General features: G+C 37.8%; 1 protein-coding gene across 5 annotated transcripts in view; it reads left to right on the forward strand.

Annotated features, from left to right (window-relative positions):
• The window catches only part of ARID4A (AT-rich interaction domain 4A), a 58,781-nt gene extending 38,247 nt beyond the window's left edge, over window positions 1-20,534 (forward strand). For 3 of the 5 annotated variants that reach the window (XM_012181720.4, XM_012181719.4, XM_012181721.5), the window contains exons 17-24: window positions 149-346; window positions 4,179-4,263; window positions 5,087-5,288; window positions 7,103-8,233; window positions 8,538-8,642; window positions 13,476-13,682; window positions 14,314-14,460; window positions 18,678-20,534. In XM_012181720.4, the coding sequence (XP_012037110.2) occupies window positions 149-346; window positions 4,179-4,263; window positions 5,087-5,288; window positions 7,103-8,233; window positions 8,538-8,642; window positions 13,476-13,682; window positions 14,314-14,460; window positions 18,678-18,781 (2,179 nt within the window). In that variant the 3' untranslated portion in view covers window positions 18,782-20,534. The remainder of the gene's footprint in view (window positions 1-148; window positions 347-4,178; window positions 4,264-5,086; window positions 5,289-7,102; window positions 8,234-8,537; window positions 8,643-13,475; window positions 13,683-14,313; window positions 14,461-18,677) is intronic. The other 2 variants (XM_060418097.1, XM_012181722.4) reach the window with 1 other exon arrangement.
• The last annotated feature ends 274 nt before the right edge of the window (window positions 20,535-20,808 follow it).

Genomic DNA, 20,808 nt, shown 5'->3' on the forward strand with positions numbered 1-20,808 from the left:
TTCTCCTCCTTCTTCTCCTCCTCCACTGACAGGTTATGAAGGTAATAATTAGGTTGTGACTCTTCTACATGTTGGATTCTTTTAGCATATATTATTTTGTTTTCCATTAAGTTATCAGTAGCATTATCAGTGTTATAACTTACTGCAGGGAAGAAACTGAAAGCAAATGTGACTCTGAAGGGGAGGAAGATGAGGAAGACACAGAACCCTGCCTAACAGGCACCAAAGTGAAAGTAAAATATGGACGAGGGAAAACGCAGAAGATCTATGAAGCCAGTATTAAAAGCACTGAAATTGATGATGGAGAAGTTTTATACTTGGTACATTACTATGGATGGAATGTCAGGTAAACAAGAAATGTATTTTCCTATTTTGAAATTTGTTTTTGGTTCAGAAAGATCATTTTTAATGTTTTGAAGAACTAAAGCAAATAGTATATATGCACTTACACAGCACACCTTGCATTTGATTTTTCCAGGACTTTGAACATTCCTACTATTTCACTTCCCATGTCAATACTTCCAGCCAGAGATCACCAGGATCACATCTGTACCTGAACAAGCTGGGTTTGCTACTCATTTGCAGTAAGGGAGGACACCTAACTTAGGGAACCATGTGGCATGTCAGTTAGAGGGTGGGTCATGAAAGCTCAGGGTGCCACCTTTGGGAGTAGCAACAACTCAGGATTCTGTGGAAACATCCTTTAGGGAGCTAGACCCATGGCTCCCAACATCACAAGTGGTTTTGCTTGTTTACTTGTTTATTAAATTTATTAGAAATCAAGCCTATATCAAGCACTGTAATAGGTCCGAATTGGAAAATTAATAAATAAGAATGTTAGATAAGACTTAGATCTGAGCTTCTGTTAGGTGAGTTTGGGAGGGTTTAGGAAATAGGGCATTGCTCTAGACTGGATGCTGTCAAGAAGCAGGGGACAATTCTGATTGGTTATCTTAATCTTACCTGTAAGAAGGGAAGACTAGACCAAGGTTAATGCTATCTTTGGACTTCTCCGCAATGGCTCAGTGGGTAAAGAATCCGTCTGCAGTGCAGGAGACACAGGAGATGCAGGTTTGATTCCTGGGCCAGGAAGATCCCCTGGAGAAGGAAATGGCAACCCATTCCAGTATTCTTGCTTGGAAAATTATGGACAGAGGAACCTGGCGGGCTATAGTCCATGGGGGTTGCAAGACTTGGACACAGTTTAGCGACTAAACCACCCCCATACTGCCACCACCACCACAATGCTGTCATTGGTAAAGCAGTAGCAGTCACTCGGGGTAGAAAGGATGTTTGGTCATTTCTGTGGCTTGGACAGTGTTCCTGTTATTTTTTGTGTTGAGACACAACTAGGAAGTGGTCTTTTTTTTGTCTTAATCCATCATGGTCATGGAACAGACCCGTCTGATATTGATGTTCTGTGAAATTGTTTATGTGCAACAGGAGAATAACACACCCTCGCTGTGAGGGCCAGGACGGCTCTGTAGCAACAGCAAGTCCCAGCTAATAGTACCAGGCCAGTTGCTGGATGTCAGAGACTACTTTTCTCTCTGTTCGTTGGGAAGTCTTATGTGTTCACTGTATCTGCGGGCCCTGTAGTTGCTTGGAGCCCAGGTGTTCCAGAATTTCCCTACATACTCAGTTTCCTCATCTCTGAGTTGGGAAATACAGAGCATCTACTTTATAGGGATTTTCTGAGAAGTAGTGATAATTATATTAACATGAAAGTTTATATAGTTAGTGCCTGGCACTTAGTTAAGTGCTCAGCAAACATTAACTTATTCTTTAGTGGGGGCATGTTTGGTTTCTGTCCTCTCACATCATTTTAAAAAGAATATGGATTGAATGAATAGCATATAAAACTTTACAATTTCTTGCAAGTCAAAACCACAATGAGGTACCATCTCACTCCAGTCAGAATGACTGCTATCAAACAGTCTACAAACAATAAATGCTGGAGAGGGTGTGGAGAAAAGGGAACCCTCTTAAACTGTAGGTGGGAATGCAAACTAGCACAGCCACTACGGAGAACAGTGTGGAGATTCCTTTAAAAACTGGAAATGGAACTGCCTTATGACCCAGCAATCCTACTGCTGGCCATACACACCAAGGAAACCAGAATTGAAAGACACATGTACCCCAGTGTTCATCGCAGCACTGTTTACAATAGCCAGGACATGGAAGCAACCTAGATGTTCATCGGCAGACGAATGGATCAGGAAGTTGTGGTACATGTACACGATGAAATATTACTCAGCCATTAAAAAGAACGCATGTGAGTCAGTTCTAATGAGATGGATGAAACTGGAGCCTATTACACAGAGTGAAGTAAGTCAGAAAGAAAAACACCAATTCAGCATATTAACACATATATATGGAATTTAGAAAGATGGTAACAATGGCCCTATGTTCAGGACAGCAAAAAAGACACAGATGTAAAGAACAGACTTTTGTACTCTGGGAGAAGGTGAGGATGGGATGACTTGAAAGAATAGCATTGAAACATGTATATTACCATATGTGAAATAGATGACCAGTCCAAGTTCGATGCATGAAACAGGGCACTCAAAGCTGGTGCACTGAGATGACCCAAAGGGATGGGATGGGGGGAAGGGAGGTGGCAGAGAGGTTCAGGATGGGGGGACACATGTACACCTGTGACTGATTCACGTTGCTGTATGGCAAAAACCACCACAATATTATAAAGTAATTAGTCTCCAATTAAAAATAAAAATTTTTAAAAGTAAAACTTTTTTAAAAAATTTAAAATTTCTTTTCTTTTTTCTCAGATCAGCTTCTGTACCCTTCACATTTCTGCCAACACTAAAAACAAACTTTCTTGTCCATCTCTCAGTAGTTTTTTATGTATTGAATTCAGGGCTAAAGACTACACTTGACAACCTTAACAAACCTCCCTGCTTTGCATGTGCAGCCCGATGTAGCCTTCTTTTTTCCTCAGAGTCTACTTAGTTCACAACCATCTGCTTTTACTTGCCATCAGTGTGTATGTTCTGTTTTCTAGACTATCCCCCTCCTAGCATCCTTCTCTTTTCATCTCTTTAATTTTTTACTGTATGACCCTTAACAGTCATTTTATTATATGATCATGTTTGTTCTAACTGGTTATTTTCCTACCCAGCTGGAATTCACATGGTTAATAGTTTTTCGTTGGCCTTCCACCCTGCTAGATACTGGGATAATGCATGAGAAGATCATGTTTAAACCATAGTGTAGAGTCATGGTACTGGGTCAGCTGAACTTGTGCCGGTTGGAACAGGGTCCTTCTTTCGCATCGGTGAACGGTGATTGGGTTACAAAGTGAAGGTGTGGTTTGCATCACCAGGGTGCAGTTCAAAGCAAGGACTGCCTGTAGTTTTTTTCTTTTCTTTTTTTTTTTTAGCTAAAATGTTCAGATTTTAGATTTTGGTTCATCTCTATAAATACCTATAAATGCACATTAAACATATAAATCATAGATAGATCTATAAATATATACTTATAATGTAAAAGCTATTGTTTAGTTGTGGGAGGTTTAATTTCTTATTTGCCCCTGATTAGTAACTTGGACTGGCTATATTAAAATCTAGAAGTTATGTCAGTATTATGGGAAAGGGGAAAATGAGTTTTCAGAATAAACTTAAAATACCTCTAAAAGAAATTTCAGTTTTAGAGGTGTACAGTTCAGAATAAAATTTTATTAGAAATACTGGAGGCTAGAGAGAGTTCTGGGAGGAAAAGAGTTGAAAAGGAGTTCATAAAATAATCTAGAACTCATCATACTACAAGTTTGAATTTATCTCACTTGTTTTGCATTATTTGGTTACTAGAATGAATTCCAGTGCAGAATCAGCTTATTTAATTAAGCTCAGATGAGTGGGAGTTGTGGGAAAAAAGGCAGTTCAAACAGCCGTGAATCTCTTTAGTTTGCCTACCCTCCTCTCCCCCTTAAACCTGTCTGTCCTGAGAAATTCTCTCACTGTGCCCTGTTGGTGGTGGGTACCCAAAACACCTGCTGCAGCACCTGGCACACACTACCAGCAAGTTGGCCCCTGTGCCCGTCACCTTCTGTCGACATAGAACTCAGCCCTCTGCAGTCTGTCTCAGTGTTGTTTGTACTTGGTGACTACATTTCAAATAAGGTGTTCTTGTGAATTTTAAAATATATTCTTTATTTTAAGGTATGATGAATGGGTAAAGGCTGACAGGATAATCTGGCCATTGGACAAAGGTGGACCAAAGAAAAAACAGAAGAAAAAAGCTAAAGTATGTATACAGGTGCCATATCCTTTAGATAACAGGAGTTGTTCATATTGTATTACTACTGTGTTTTTTATAAAACTTATTTTCTCATATAGTCATGTTGAGTCTTTCAAAGTAATTGTGACTTTTCCCCTTATGTCCCAGAAGCTAAAAAGTAAAAAATGTGAACACATTTCTGCACTATTTCGGGAAAGGTAAAAACCAGCTTCCCTTGGGGCACAGGCTTCAAATGCAAAGGCTTACGAGGCTCTCCAGGAGAGTGGTGAAGTAGGACTGAGAGTAACAAAGAGGTGATGTCCCTCATCTGGAGCGGATGGAACTAACACTATGCTGTGGGAGGCAGACTTCAGGCTTGCCAGATTTTAGAACTTTTTTTGTCTCTCAAGACAACTATATTTTTTAAAAAGTAAAATCTGATTTTTAAATGCTGGAAGCTAATACTAAGTTTTAAAGCATACATTGGCTATATGTTCTATTCTCATCCACACCCTCAATTTTCAGCCTTTGCTGTAGTGATGATGACATATCTTTTCTTTTTCTCAGGAAGGAAGTAGTGCGAGACAAGGGGAGAGCTGCGTAGTATATAGCCCTCTTATGTGCTGCCTCTGACCTTCACAATATAATTGCAGTGTTACCTTGTTGTAGAACATCATACTCATTTAAGTACAAAACATTAGAAAACTATTTGCTTTTAATTTTTCCGTAACTACAGATTAGGTGTTGATGTAACAACTAACCTTTTTGAGTTACAGTTTTCCTTGGCAAAGTAGCGTATTTATTTTCCATAAAGGTACTGTTTCTCATACATTTTATTGTTGTAACCTAGAACAAAGAAGACAGTGAAAAGGATGAAAAGAGGGATGAGGAGAGGCAGAAGTCAAAACGGGGACGACCTCCTTTAAAATCTACTCTTTCGTCTAACATGCCATATGGTTTATCTAAGACTGCAAACAGTGACGGAAAATCAGGTACCAGAAGTGCTCGAAGCAATATGCCAGACAGCTCACCTCTGTCAAATGGAATGGAAGGTGCTCAATTTTGAGGATCATTGATTAAAAAAAAAAAAAAGTCAATCATATAAATAATAAAACCAGTTGTGTGAGAGATTCATAGGAGGTTATCTAGGTTTTTAATACATGATTTAAATTAAAAAATTTGATTTGAACAAAATATTTATTTTGCTGTACCCTATTTATTTAAAATTAAGTGGTATTTTACTTCAACTAGGAGTACCTTTTCTTGACAATATCAGAGAATATTCTATTTTAATAGAGCATGGGTTGACAAGCCAGTATGCCACCCTGTCCTACAAAGCATGCACTGGTGTCTCCTGTAATCCACTGCTGTTCACCTGCTGCTGCTGCTAAGTCGCTTCAGTCGTGTCTGACTCTGTGCGACCCCATAGATGGCAGCCCACCAGGCTCCTCTGTCCCTGGGATTCTCCAGGCAAGACCCCTGGAGTGGGTTGCCATTTCCTTCTCCAGTGCATGAAAGTGAAAAGTGAAAGTGAAGTCGCTTAATCGTGCCCAACTCTTAGCGACCCCATGGACTGCAGCCCATCAGGCTCCTCTGTCCATGGGATTTTCCAGGCAAGAGTACTGGAGTGGGTTGCCATTGCCTTCACCTAGGATCTTCACCATTGCTGTTCACCTAGGATCTTTCAATAAAGCTGAGACTGTTTTTCAAAGAGAGCACAAACTAAAGTGGTAGACAGGTTTTGTGATGAATATAAGTGAACATATTTTATTCTGCTTTTACGTTTTTTCCAGCTTTTCTACTTTTGTATATTTTTCTACGTAATTTAAGAGATGTTAAATATAGAAAATGTTCACATAAGAATTTTCCTCCCTTGAAAACTTTTCTGAACCACAGGATTGCCATGAATCCACTATGTGGAGCTTTTGTGCAAGTTAGAAAGGGCATCTTTCCTCCTCTTTACTGCCATCTGCTGGAATGCTGACATAATACACAAATGCAAGAGTTCTACAAAGTTGCAAATGCTCTTAGAAGCCTGCACATGTACAGCCTACAAAACTATACATTTTCTTGCTAAACTGCTTCATAAAAGTAAAAGTAAAAAACTACCTTTTTAAAAAACATGAGACAAAATTCTAAATTCTGTATATGATAAAACCATAAAACTACATACCTTTTCACTTAAAAAGTACATTTAAGCTTGCCTTTTTGCACTTTAAAATATGAGCACCATGTGGGCAGAATTCTTGTATTTTACAACTTCTATATCATCTTATAACATTATGTATTTAAAAAATGCTCTGACTTAGGAGAATGGTTTTCTTTGCAGAATGGTTACTGGCCTATACTTTCCTTTCTCTTAATCAGAGGAATATTTACATTTTTGAGAATTCAAGCTTCTCATTTTTATACATCTTTTCAGAATTAAGTAGAATGTCATACTCCTTTCTAAAGACATAAAATGGGCATTCCAGATTTTAATCAGTACCTTCTCAAATCAAACCACTTCATATGTTAACTTCATATTTCAATACTAGTCCTTTGATTTTTCTAAGGGTTACTGTAGCATAAATATGATAAAATATTGGAAAAATTTTTAGTAAAATAGTAAAAATTGGAAAAGAGCTCTTTTACAGAATTGAGACAGTAATATTTTTCTATGTAATATATTTTCACATGGAGTTTTATTTGAGATCTCCCCTCCCCCATTTTTGGCACAAATATATGGTTTATTTTATATGAGAAATTTCTACAAGGAGGTGTTCAGAGATACATGATGAAGAGTTTTGCCTTTGGCAGAATTTTTATTATAAATTACATTGGTAATTAAGTAGAAACTTGTGTAATATAATGTTTTCTCTTGCAGACTCCTGTTCATCTGATAGTGAAACAGAAGACCTTTTAGAAAAGAATTTGATGAATGAAGAACTTTCTCCTGATATTAAAGAAGAATTAGAAAAAAATGAAAATTTAAATGATGATAAGCTAGATGAAGAAAATCCAAAGACTGCTCCACATATATTAAAAGAAAATGATAGGACTCAAATGCAGCCTTTAGAAACCTTAAAGTTAGAAGTTGGAGAAAATGAACAAATAGTACAGATTATAGGAAATAAAGTGGAGCAAGAAGTAGTTAAGAAAGAAGCAGAAAAATCTCCTAAAGGAAAGGGAAGACGAAGCAAGACAAAAGATCTTTCTTTAGAAACTATAAAGATGTCATCGTTTAGCCAGGATGAAGCAGGAATTGAACCTCATACAGATGCTCAGAGTCCAGAATTTTCTTCGTTAGACAGTAAAAACTTTTCTTCTGCTACTGAAGATGAAATTGACCAATGTGCAAAAGAAAAAAAGTTGAAACGAAAGATACTGGGACAGTTATCACCAGAGAAAAGAATAAGAATTGAGAATGGAATGGAAATGACAAATAGCATATCTAGCATATCTCAAGAAAGGACCAGTGATTGCACTGCATCTGAGGGAATGAAAAATTTTGAACAACACTTTGAAATAGAAAATGAAGGAATGCCATCATTAATAGCAGAGCCAAACCAATGCGTTCAAGAATTGACTAATGAAAAATTTGATGGTCCAGCAGAAGAAACTGTAAATACTCCACTAAAGGAAGAAGAGGATGCAATGCCTCTGATTGGACCAGAAACCTTGGTTTGCCACGAAGTAGATTTGGATGATTTGGATGAAAAGGATAAAACCAGCATTGAGGACGCCATAGTTGAAAGCTCTGAATCTAACTCTCTTATTTCTATCCCACCTGCCCTACCTCCTGTAGTACAGCATAACTTTTCAGCAGCGTCACCACTTACTCTCAGCCAAGATGAGTCTCGAAGTATAAAAAGTGAGAGTGACATAACTATTGAAGTTGACAGTATTGCTGAAGAATCTCAAGAAGGTCTCTGTGAGAGGGAATCAGCAAATGGCTTTGAAGCTGCCTCTGGTACCTGTAGTATAATTGTTCAAGAAAGAGAGAGCAGAGAGAAGGGTAAGGACTTCCTAGGGAGAAAATCAGTCTTTATGTTAAAATTCAAAATTAGTATGCTAAGAGTTTTAGGAGCTTTGATCTGTTAAGTACCCTTCTTCCCTTCCTTCTTCTGTCCCTCCCTCCTTCCTTCCCTTTTTCCCTTCCTCCCCTCCTGTGTTTCTTCTCTTTTTCCTTCCTTCCCTCCCCCTCTCCCTCTCTACCCCACCCATTTTAGAAAACATATACATGGGAATTCGTGTAGGCAGATGAATGAACATACTCACTCTTGATTTTTTTTCTAATTTTCTCTTTCCACTTCTTTCAGGTCAGAAAAGGCCAAGTGATGGAACTAGTGGATTATTGGCAAAAAAGCAGAAGCGAACCCCAAAGCGAACAAGTGCTGTAGCCAAAAATGAAAAGAATGGAGCAGGTTGGTGCTTTGCAGCGCTGGCTTTAGTATGGTGTTAGTACTTTCAGCAGTTTTTTGGCCTGATCATCTGTGTCAGCTTAAAACTAAATTTGATTTGTTCTTTTCTGAAAAGTAGCAATTTTTCCATTAGCTTTTCATCTGAAAATTTGCTTGTCAATTTTATTTAGAGCTGAGATAGCTGTGGTTATTTTTTATGCTTATTGCATTTCTTATGTAATACAGTTTAATATTAGGAATATGTTTGGAAATCTTGAAAAAAATAAGAATAGAATAAAACAGAATTTGAAAAACATGAGAATGTTTTTCAAATACATCTGAAAAACAGATGTATGTACCATAAAGAATAAAGTTAAGTTATGGGATATAGTAGGAAAAAACATGGTTGATTTTGACAAATGATAATTTTACATCCAAAACATGCCTTCATACAAGTCTGAAATGGAAATACTAGATTACAGTAGACACAAGGAAGGAGCATATAATTTATTTAGGACAAAGGGCATTTCAAAAAAAAATCCTTTGAACTATATTTCAAGTACTCAGTAACCAGATGTGGCTAATGGCTGAACAAGACAGGTATAGAGTATAGAGAAAGAGTGTAGGAGATGAGACTAGAAAGATAGCAGGAATCACAAAGGGAAAATGATTACGTTTACAGTGGATGCATGGACAGACCCTACCTTAGTCAAAATGAACACCACCAGTAAGGGGATCAAGTGAACTCATGTGCCACCTGACAGGATGCACCCTGAAGAGTGGAGTGCACGTCTGTAACATTCCTGTCAAAGATGTATAACCTGACTGTGATCGTGAGGACCCAGCAACAAGTTCAAACTGAAGGATACTCTGTAGAATGATTGGCCTGTAATTTTAAAAATTGTCAAGGTCATGAAAGTCAAGGAGGAACCATTCCAGAATGAAGGAGATTTATGTGACAACTAAATGAGGTATATAATTCTCACCTGGATGCTGTTGGTATAACGAACATTATTAGGTCAAACTAGAGATAGTTGTGTGGAGTCTGAGGATTAGATGACAGTAATATATCTGGTTGTTTAGGAGTGTGGTGGATTTAAAAATACATCCACAAATCTGTTGATATGCTTCTCTTCAAGAGGCAAAGCCCAGTTCCTTCCTCTTGAGTATGAGCTGTATTTAGTCACTTTCTTTTAACTAGTAAAATAGAGTGGACGTGATGCAGTATGACTTGAAGCTCATAAAAGGCACAACAGATTCCTCTCTGCTTTCCTATGGATCAGTTGCTCTGGGGAAAGTTAGCTGCCATGTTGGGAGGACAGTCAGGCAGTGTATGGAGAGGCCCGTGTGGTGAGGAACCAAGCATATCCTTCCTACAGCCAGCAAGAACTGAGGCTTCCTGATGCTCACTAACAGCCATGTGAGTGAGCCATCCTGGAGCATATGATTCAGCTCCAGTCAGGTCTTCAGAGACCAGAGCCTGGGCGAAATGCTTGGCTGCAACCCCACAAGATTCCCTGAGCCAGGCCACAGAGCCAAGATGCTCCCAGATTCTGATCCTCAGAAACCATGTGAGATACTAAACATTTGTAGTTTAAACTGCTAATTTTTGGCTAATTTGTAGATAACTAAAACAAGGAGAATGTTCTCATTTGTAAGACATAAACACTATAAGGTGCTCGAATATGGCAGGGCAAGTTATCCTCAAATGGCAGAAAAACATGTTTTAGTAACCATTCTTCATCTTTTCTGTAAGTTCGAAAATGGTCTCAAAGTAAAAAGTTAGAAAAGGAAAAAAGAAAGGAGATGATCAGTTTTTCTTTTTGGAAAGAATCTTTGGCTTAACTGAGGCAGTGAAAGAAGGAATGAATGAAGAGAATTAGGACAGAAAATCACTGTGTGTGTACGCTAAGTTGCTTTAGTCTTGTCCAACTCTGTGACCCCATGGACTGTAGCCTGCCAAGCTCCTCTGTCCATGGGATTCTCCAGGCAAGAATACTGGAGCGGGTTGCCATTTCTTCCTCAGGGGATCTTCCCGACCCAGGGATCGAACCTGTGTCTGTTATGTCTCTCGCATTGGTAGGCAGGTTCTTTACCACCAGTGCCACCTGGGAAACCCAAGAATACTGGAGTGGGTAGCCATTTCTTCTCCAGGGGATCTTCCTGACCCAAGATCAAACCTGGGTCTCCACTGTGGGCTTAAGTTTACCATTTAAGCTGCCAGCGAAGCCCATAAAATCACTAGGACTCTGTTAGTAGTAAGATATGAGGAACTGGTTAACTAACGTATGGCATACAGGAGTAGCAGCAGATTGTTGGAAGAGTAATTTAGGGAATGTTGTATTAGAGGTACCAAGTGAAGTCGCTCAGTCATGCCCGACTCTTTGCGACCCCATGGACTGCAGCCTACCAGGCTCCTCCGTCCATGGGATTCTCCAGGCAAGAATACTGGAGTGGGTTGCCATTTCCTTCTCCAGGGGATCTTCCCAACCCAGGGATCAAACCCAGGTCTCCCACATTGCAGGCAGACGCTTTAACCTCTGCACCACCAGGGAAGCCCTTATTAGAGGTACCAAGTACTAGGGAAATAAGGCTCTGGAGCTTTGAAGAGAGTATGGTTTTAGAAGATAGTTGTCGAAGGATTACAAGATGATAAAGCTGCTATGTGAGAGTTGTAAAATGAGAAGAAAAAGGACCAGGAGTGGAATTATGTGGCATATCCCTTTAAGTGGGCCAGGAAGAGGAGAATAGAAGCAGATTAGAGATAAATGAAAATCAGTAAACAGTTGTTAGTTTGAATAGGAAAGAGGGTTCAAATGCAATAGAATATTCATGTGGTGATTAAAATGTATTCATTGAAGTTGGTGAATAGTGTTAGGGGCCCTAATAAGAGCATGGGAAGGAGATAAATTAGAAGGTATGGAAATCAGGATAACAAAGGATTTCTCTTTCATGAAATTTGACCCTAAAGAGAAGGAAAGAGGTACCAGCCAAAGGGGGAGGTTTTCCTCTCCTTCCCTCCTTAGCTTAAAGCATGTTTGTAGACTCTGAAAAAAGAAGAAAAGATAAAATGACATTGGGTTGTTTCAGAGGAGCTGAGAATAAATGGCTTCAAGAGTATAGCTGAAGATATTATAGTAGTTTGCCCAGAATTAACAGTCTCCTCTTTTTGAGGCTGAAAAAGTGCCAAAGGGACAGATACAGTAGGGAAGGGGCTGGGAAGTTTGGTGTGTAACCCACAACTTTGCCTTTTTAGTAGAAGGCAGAGTTGGATTTTGAGAGTAAATATGGTGGAAGTAGGGTGTAGACTTTGAAATAAAGCAGAAAAGTTGAGAGAAAATTCTAATTTGTTATTAAATGAACACCAAAAGCATCTCTCTCAGTGCAGATTTGGTGAGGAGGGATGCAGATTTGCAACCAAATATCTGCTCACATTTTATTAGACATATATTAACAGCTGGGTGTTTATTTCGTGCTTCTTCATATATATAGTTTGGGTTGGTCCCCCTTTTGGGTTGTTTTTGTGTTTTGTTTTAAACATATATAGGGCAATACTATGCCTATTGTTTTTTTTAACTTTATCATTTCATAATCTATTTTGGATATTTGGTCATTTTTGTTCTAAAAAGAGATGGGGATACCAGACCACCTGACCTGCCTCCTGAAAAACCTGTATGCAGATCAAGAAGCAACAGTTAGAACTGGACATGGAACAACAGACTGGTTCCAAATTGGAAAAGGAGTACGTCAAGGCTGTATACTGTCACCCTGCTTATTTAACTTATAAGCAGAGTACATCATGTGAAATGCTGGGCTGGATGAAGTACAAGCTGGAATCAAGATTGCCAGGAGAAGTACCAACAACCTCAGATATGCAGATAATACCACTCTAATGGCAGAAAGCAAAGAGGAACTAAAGAGCCTCTTGATGAAGGTGAAAGAGGAAAGTGAAAAAGCTGCTTTAAAACTCAGCATTCATAAAACTAAGATCCTGCCATCCGGTCCTGTCATTTCATGGCAAGTAGATGGGGAAAATGTGGAAGCAGTGGCAGATTTTATTTTCCCAGGCTCTAAAATCATTGCAGATGGTGACTGCAGCTGTGAAATTAAAAGACACTTGCTCCTTGGAAGAAAAGCAGCTATGACCAACCTAGAAAGCATATTAAAAATCAGAGCCATCACTTTGCTGATAAAGGTCCGTCTAGTCAAAGCTATGGTTTTTCCAGTAGTCATGTATGAATGTGAGAGTTGAACCATAAAGAAGGCAGAATGTGGAAGAATTGATGCTTTTGAACTGTGGTGTGGAGAAGACTGAGAGTCCCCTGGACAGCAAGGAGATAAAACCAGTCAGTCCTAAAGGAAATCAATCCTGAATAATCATTGAAAAGACTGCTGCTGAAGCTAAAGTTCCAATACTTTTAGCCATCTGACGTGAAGAGCTGACTACTGGAAAAGACCCTAATGCCAGACCCTTCCCCAGCATCAGGGGAAGATTGAAGGCAAAAAGAGAAGGGGGTAACAGAGGATGAGATGGTTTGATGGTCTCACTGACTCAATGGGCATGAGTTTGAACAAGCTCCAGGAGATGGTGAAGGACAGGAAAGCCTGGCATGCTGCAGTTCATGGGGTTGCAAATGGTCAGACACGACTCAGCAACTGAAAAACAATAATAATATATAATTCTTGGCCATTTCCCTTTTGGTGGGTATTTAGGTTATTTCCATCTTTTTATTGTTATAAAACTTAGCACTTTTGTACGTTTGTTTCTTTAGGATACCAAAAAGTGTAATTGCTGAGTCTGTTGCATTTTTAAAGTTTTTACAATTTATAATCTGAGTTAACTTTTTCTTCTTATAGGACAAAGCAGTGATAGTGAAGATCTTCCTGTCCTAGACAATTCAAGTAAATGTACCCCAGTAAAGCATCTTAGTGTATCTAAGCCACAGAAGCTTGCACGATCCCCTGCAAGGATATCCCCTCACATCAAAGATGGAGAAAAAGATAAACAGAAAGAAAAACATCCGAATTCATCCCCTCGGGCATATAAGTGGAGCTTTCAACTAAGTAAGATACTTATAGAAAACTTGAATGTATATCACAAAGTGATATGTCAGATGTCAAAAGTGATATGTTAAAATGTCAAAACAAGGAATAATAATTAGCACATTCATTTATTTAGGTATCCTAAATATTGCCTTATCAATAACCATTACTTATTATCATAAATGAAAGAATATGTGTCTTATATGTTAACTTAATAAATACTGGAGAAAGCTCTCCAGTTACGAAATGAGACATAAATGATTTATACAGATTGATGAAACTTAAATATCCTTTCTTGTATTGACAATTGGAAATAACTAAAACATCAATACAAAGACACTATATGGGTGAACAGGTACAATTATAGATCAGAGATGCTGTATGTTGGATGTTTTCTTGTGCTTCTCTGATCATTTCAGTGATATATCATTAAGTATTATATGTTTAGTTAAGAAAATTTGGGATGTATATAGAAATCTTATTCATGAATTTAATGTCTTCTCTTTCTATAGAACCTTATTTAGTGTACTAGTAGGTTTTAATAAACTAAAGCTTTTGTTGATTTGTGAGTCAGAGTTTTGAAAGAACTGCCATCTATTTTTTCTTATAGAATTATTTTTAAATCCAAAGTAACTGTTTTTTTGCCCTTTAGATGAATTAGATAATATGAACAGTACAGAGAGAATCTCTTTTCTCCAAGAAAAACTACAGGAAATCAGAAAATATTACATGTCTTTGAAGTCTGAAGTTGCAACCATAGACAGGAGGAGAAAAAGATTAAAAAAGAAAGACAGAGAAGGTAATTTGATTATAATTTTTTTCCCTCTATTTTTCAAATATATATCGTATCACTTTAGAAGATTTAGGTTTGTCACTTTTTGAATATAGTATATAAATTATTTTTAGATTCCTAGGTTTTCTTCTTTGTTGCTGTTGTTGAAATGAGTCAACAACTGAATTAGTCAGAATAAGACTTTTGCTTTTGGGCTTTAAATGTTTTTTTGTTTTTTTTTTTTTAACTATTTATTTTTATTTTTTGGCTGTGCTGGGTCTGCTTTGTGTGTGCTTTCTCTGATTTCCACGAGCGAGGACTGCCCTTCATTGCGATGTGCAGGCTTCTTAGTCGGGTGGCTTTTCTTGTTGTGGAGCACAGGCTCCAGGGCACATGGGTTTCCGTAGTTGCAGCTCACAGGCTCCGTAATTGTGGTGCGTGGGCTTCGCTGCTCTGTGGCATGTGGAATCTTCACAGACCAGGGCTGAACCCACCCTGTGTCCCCTTCATTGGCAGTGGACTCCACTGCTCCACCAGGGCAGTCCAGAATGAGACTTTTGAAAGGGACTATGAGCTGTTTTACAAAACGTGTGATTTTACTAAATGTGCTGGGTTCTCAAGAAGAGCCTGCTCCCTCTGAATATCTCTCACTATTCAACAGACATTTTATTGACTGCCTATTAACAGGCATTATATATTATGGGGTTCATCAAAATGAAGAGGCATATGGCTTCTTCTCTAGGAGATTGTCTTGTTGGGATCGTAAGTCATTTCCTAAGCAACTACTGCATAAGATACTTCAGCTCTACAACATTAATGCACATATATCATATGCCAGGCCTTCTTTCAGGTGGTGAAAGTACAGAGATGAATGAGATACAGACCTCGATCTCAAAGTCTTATTGTCCAGTGAAACTGTGTGTTGAGAGTCCTAAGAGTGATACACAAGTATAGGTGGAAGGAGAGATGACGTTGATATAATCATAAAGACAGTAGCATCTAAGCTAAACTTTAAAAATATATAGGATTGGTTTTAGCTAAACATTGTCATGCTCATGTCTACCCCAAGCCCCAAGCCCAGGCCTCACTAAAATAATATAAAGAAAACTAGAAGCCCTATATGCCCAAGGACAAGAGAATGGGACAGCAGATTGACTGTGGCCAACAGGAAATGTCAGCGGTATGTCAGCACGTGAGAGAATGCTAAAAACCTAAGCTTGTTTATCCTTGTAGTGGGACAAAACAAGGAGAAGCTAATTCATACTACATCACCCCCCAGAAAAGTTCTGAAGGCAGTGTAAAGTGTGAGGCTGAAAAACGGAGACTGGTTGAAATGGAAAGAGAAATTGGATCCTTTCATCCCACTCTGTGAAGCAAACTACCTTTTCCCCTAGCTTTAGCAAAAAAAAAAAAAAACCCAGGAGGTTAAGTTATTGGAGGCTGGAAGGGATCACAGGCTTATAAAAAGACTCAGGAAACCAACCATAGCTGAAGGTGAGGGTTAAATGGTATTAAGTGGTAAACCGAAAAGGGAGGTTAAGTGAAAGTTGCCAGTAATGAATGATGAGACTCCTATTCCTTTTCCAAACAAAGATCTCATCTTCTTAGCTCTCTGAAAGCTGGTAACTAAGCTTATGATTATTCCTGGAAGGAGACTGAAAGATTCCTCTAAAGAAACTGGTTAGTCCAAGAGAAATGATCTAACAGAGATACTAGCATTTGGAGGTTCCTGAACCAAAAAGCAAGTTCCTTGCCAGTCACTACGTGTGCAGTGCCCAACATTTAAAAGCCTGACATCCTCATGTACAGCTTCCGATTAGCTTAATGCTCCTTCTCTTAAACATGGAAGTGAAGACCAGATGTTTGAGGAAAACCCTTACATAAATACAGAAACCAAAATAGAAAATGAGAACGAAAAAGAACTTGGACAACATGCCACATAAAAACAACCATAATTAATATCCAGAGTTACAGGAGGATACTGCAGTATCCTTGAAACAAGAATGTGGTGGTGGTTTAGTCGCTAAGTTGTATCTGACTCTTGTGATCCCATGGACTGTAGCCTGCCAGGTTCCTCTGTCCATGGGATTCTCCAGGCAAGAATACTGGAGTGGGTTGCCATTTCCTTCCCCAGGAAGCCAGAATATGAGACTGTTAATGAAATTCAGAAACATGAAGGATCTCTTAAAAATATGGTGGTAGGAATAAAAAATAAAAAGAAGGATTAGATAACAAGGCTAGAGAGATACCAGTAAAAAGTAAAAAAGATAATAGAGAATAAGAGAAGTATAGGAGATCCAACTTCTGAATCATAAGCTTTCTAGAGAGCACTGAATAAACATAGGAAATTGTCATCAAAGACCTAAGAAAAATTTCCAGAACTGAAGGAGATGGATTAGAAGATTGAAAGGACTTGCTGTGACCTCTATAAAGAATGGGAGTGGGGGTGGTGGGAGGGTGGGCAGGAATCACACCAAAGCAAATTATGAAACTTCAGAAACCTTTGGATAAAGGTAAGATTCTAAAAGTTTACCATATATGTGTTATTCTCTCAGTCGTGTCTGACTCTCTGCAACCCTAGGGAACCGTAGCCCACCAGGCTGCTTTGCCCATGGGATTTTCCAGGCAGGAATACTGGAGAGGGTAGCCATTTCCTTCTCCAGGGGATCTTCCCGACCCAGGGATTGAACCCATGTCTCGTACATCTCCTGCATCGGCAGCTGGGTTCTTTATCACTAGCACCACCTGGGAAGCCCTTTACCATATAAAGGTACATACAAAAAGATTGGCCTCAGAATAGCGTCAGATTTCTCATGTCAGATTTCTCGATGGTGACATTAAAACTAGAAGCCAAGTTATGAAGATAACATGAGATCCAGCAAAGAAGGAATCCCATATAGGAAAACCTCAAAATGATGGTGAAGGGAAGCCCTAGAATGACTACTGCATAGCAAGCCTACAAAGCGGCTATTTCAGAAATAGGATAGAACAGTAGGGGAGGGCTCTAGGAGAGATGTCCCTTTAAGGAAAAAAAAAAAAGTAAATTACCTGATAGGCTTGCCCATCTCGAGAGAAGTTTTCTATCTATGGCACTTAAGAGATGAATTACTGATAGAATGGCCTGTATCATATATGGTCTTGAAGCATTCGACTCCAAGTCAGCAGTTCTCAAGTCCTGGAAATACAGTGGAGCAAAAGGAAAGAGACTGACTTTCCATGTTTGTCCTTTTCTTGAAAAACTAAATAGCAAGAAGTCTTTACAGAATTTTTAAACACAAGAAGAACAAATCAACAAATGGAACTTTCTTCAGAGAACTTTGAGTTGCTTTGAGTTTCCTAAAGGTCATACAAGTTTCAGACAACCAAGAATACAATTTTCTTACGGTCTTTTTCCCTTTTTTGATTTTTAAAATTTGTGTGTGGGTGTGTGTGTGTGTGTGTGTGTGTGTGTGTGTGTGTGAAGTGAGTTATTAAAGTGAGACATTGAGTGACTTCTAGTATACATATTGGAATTTATAGTATTGAGTTAAATATATTGACAGTACACAGAGGGAGGTATACCTAAATAAAAATTAAAACTTTAAGTAAAATAGGAATAATTGAGCAAAGATTGGCAAAAGATAGAGCTCTGCAAAGAAGTGTAAACTAAAAAATGGCAAAGCAGCTGATGCATAGAATAGTGATCTTAAATCCATGCTTCTGTGGCATTATGTTAAAGTCATTTGGGCACTTTTTCTAGTCACTCAGCCACAGTTCCATCCTGATCCCATGATTCTGATATCTGATCTAGATTACTGCTCTTTGCTTATGAGAGTCTTGTGTCCATCAGATATATTGGGACAGGATAAAGATAGGAAGCCAATGGTTAGCTCTTTTAGAGCCCTATAACCCAGAGAAAGGCAGGAATTTGCTACAGTGAGAACTTATCTCAGGTTGATCTTGTTTCTGATTTGGGGACAAGGTGATTTTCTTTCAGGGATCTTTCAAGTAGGAATTTAAGAGGTTATACCTAGTCTTTATATTTTATGGTGCCTTTTTTGAACTCAGTTACTTAAGTGATTAGAGACTGATTCCACTCAGTTAAGCCAAACAAAGTTTTTGCTGCTGTTAATTCCTTCATGCACCATTTGAGAGGACTGTAATGGAAGTGAATAATATTTAAGAAATTTATTTCTAATTTGCCAGTGGTTGGGTATCTGTGTGTGATAGTTTTCCAGTCTAATGCAGCTTGTTTGATTCCACAGTGTCTCATGCCGGAGCCTCCATGTCATCTGCTTCATCAGACACTGGAATGAGTCCCTCTTCATCGTCTCCCCCACAAAACGTGCTTGCTGTAGAATGCAGGTGATAAACGTTTTCTCTGCCTTCCCAGCAGTTTGCTGCCATGGACATAAATCCCCAAACCCTGAAATACAACCACAGAAAGCACTCAACTGGTTTGACATTGCTAAGTATATCCTGTACACTTTTCAAGGCTGGATTGTATCTACTCCCTTCTCTTTTCTTTTTTTCTGTTGCAAAAATTACGCTGATTAGTAACTGAAGTTTAGGCAGCCTGCCATATTTGTCATAATTTTTCCTTTATAATTTTTTTTTTCATTTTTTCTTGTGAAGATAGAAAAAGGGCACTTAGCAAATTTGAAACTGTATAATAAAGCTTTCAGGTGTTACAGAAATCATAGACAAGCAAGTGCACATGATAAACATCAAATATTATCCAGCTACATAGTTACTGCTGCACTTTCACTGAGATGTATTTGAACACTTGGTGAGTAGGGGGTTTATGTTGTATTCTTTTTAATTGTTGTTGGTTTTATTCTTTTTGTGGAAGCACTTGCTCTTTAGAACTGCCAAAGTATATGTTCAGCAGTGTGCCCAGGTTTAATGTGTAAATGGGACAAAATAAATTGTGAAAGGAAGTGTAGTTGACTGAAAACTACAGTTGTAATAAGTCTTCCACTTTTTATAGGATTTTTGAGCACACAATTATGCAAATATTTTAATGTTTATTAATGTTTACAGTGGAATTGTGAATAAGTTTTCAGTGGACTATCTTATCCCTTGACAAAAATATTTTGTCTTTTTTCTATGTAATTTCAGAGTTTTTATTTTGTTACAAAAAAACAAAAATGAAATATATAACAACAATGAAGTTATTTAACAAGATTTCTAAAGCTGAAAATTTTGTGTAAAATAAGGTATTATCTTGCAACTTGTTAAATATATTTATTCAGACATTGGATGTTGTATTTTTATGTATTTTTTAAAATATTAATAAAATTGAAAAAAAGAAAATTCTAGGTTAATTCACTCTTCAAATGACAATAGCTCTCAGCTGTCCCTTTTACAGGAGGTTGCATCCAGCAGCTTTGCCTGTATTGAAGGGAATCTGTCTCAGTCCTTCGAACAGTGTAGAACTATATAAATGGGCATCTGGATCATTAAAGTATGTCCTTGTTTAGAAACTTTGGCAGTCCTAGTATTTAAACCATTTTGAGGATCAAATTTTTGGTTGCCCTTAAAATATTTTGTCACCGTTTTTATGTTTGCTATACTGCCGAATAAATTTATATCTCCCAAAGTTGAGATGCGACAACTAAGTAAAGCAATTATGTATGCTTTGTTTGTGAATTGTTTCACAGACTGATACATTTTGTAAATAATTCTTCCAAAATCATGTATTTAAAGCATTTTTGCCATATACATTATGTAAAAAGGTGATTTTTTAAAATCAGTTTTTAAATTCATGTTTGTACATTGAAAGGGGTTTTTTTTAAACCTCCTTTTCTGTGTTTAATATGCTGTAGAGTAATAACCTAGATGCTCTAGACTGTATATCAGGATCTGATTTACAAGAACAAAGTCAGAGCCAAACACTAGTGATGGCATAGCATTACTGAAATCATTGTTTCTTAATTTCATTTTACCACATTGTGAACTTGTGATTCAGATTACTTCCATTTTCGCAGAGAATTAAAAACAAAAAAGTACTCTTGTAAAATGCACTTTTCTGTCTTTTCTTTGCAAAGCAGAAGTATTTCAATGTAAAATAAAAATGGAGCTCAGTGGGCAGTATTAATAAAGGCCATGTTTTAAACATAGGCTTTATATTTTCAGTTTTCATTTAAGTGATTGTTTTTTTTTCCTCCAAGTGCCAGTAACTCACAGTTGGAAAATCAGACTTCACAAAACAAAGCATATTCAATATATTCTATATATTCTTCAGTCTCTACAATTAAATATCTGTAGTACTTAATTATAAAAATCTTAAAACTGTCACTCTAATACAGTTGGAACCAAGAGGCAACCTTATATTCATACATTAGATATTCTAATGATTTATCAGCTTGAATATTGTCCTTTCTAATCAATATA

The sequence above is a fragment of the Ovis aries genome, chromosome 7 (genome assembly GCF_016772045.2).
Source record: "Ovis aries strain OAR_USU_Benz2616 breed Rambouillet chromosome 7, ARS-UI_Ramb_v3.0, whole genome shotgun sequence".
In the NCBI taxonomy this organism is placed as follows: domain Eukaryota; kingdom Metazoa; phylum Chordata; class Mammalia; order Artiodactyla; family Bovidae; genus Ovis; species Ovis aries.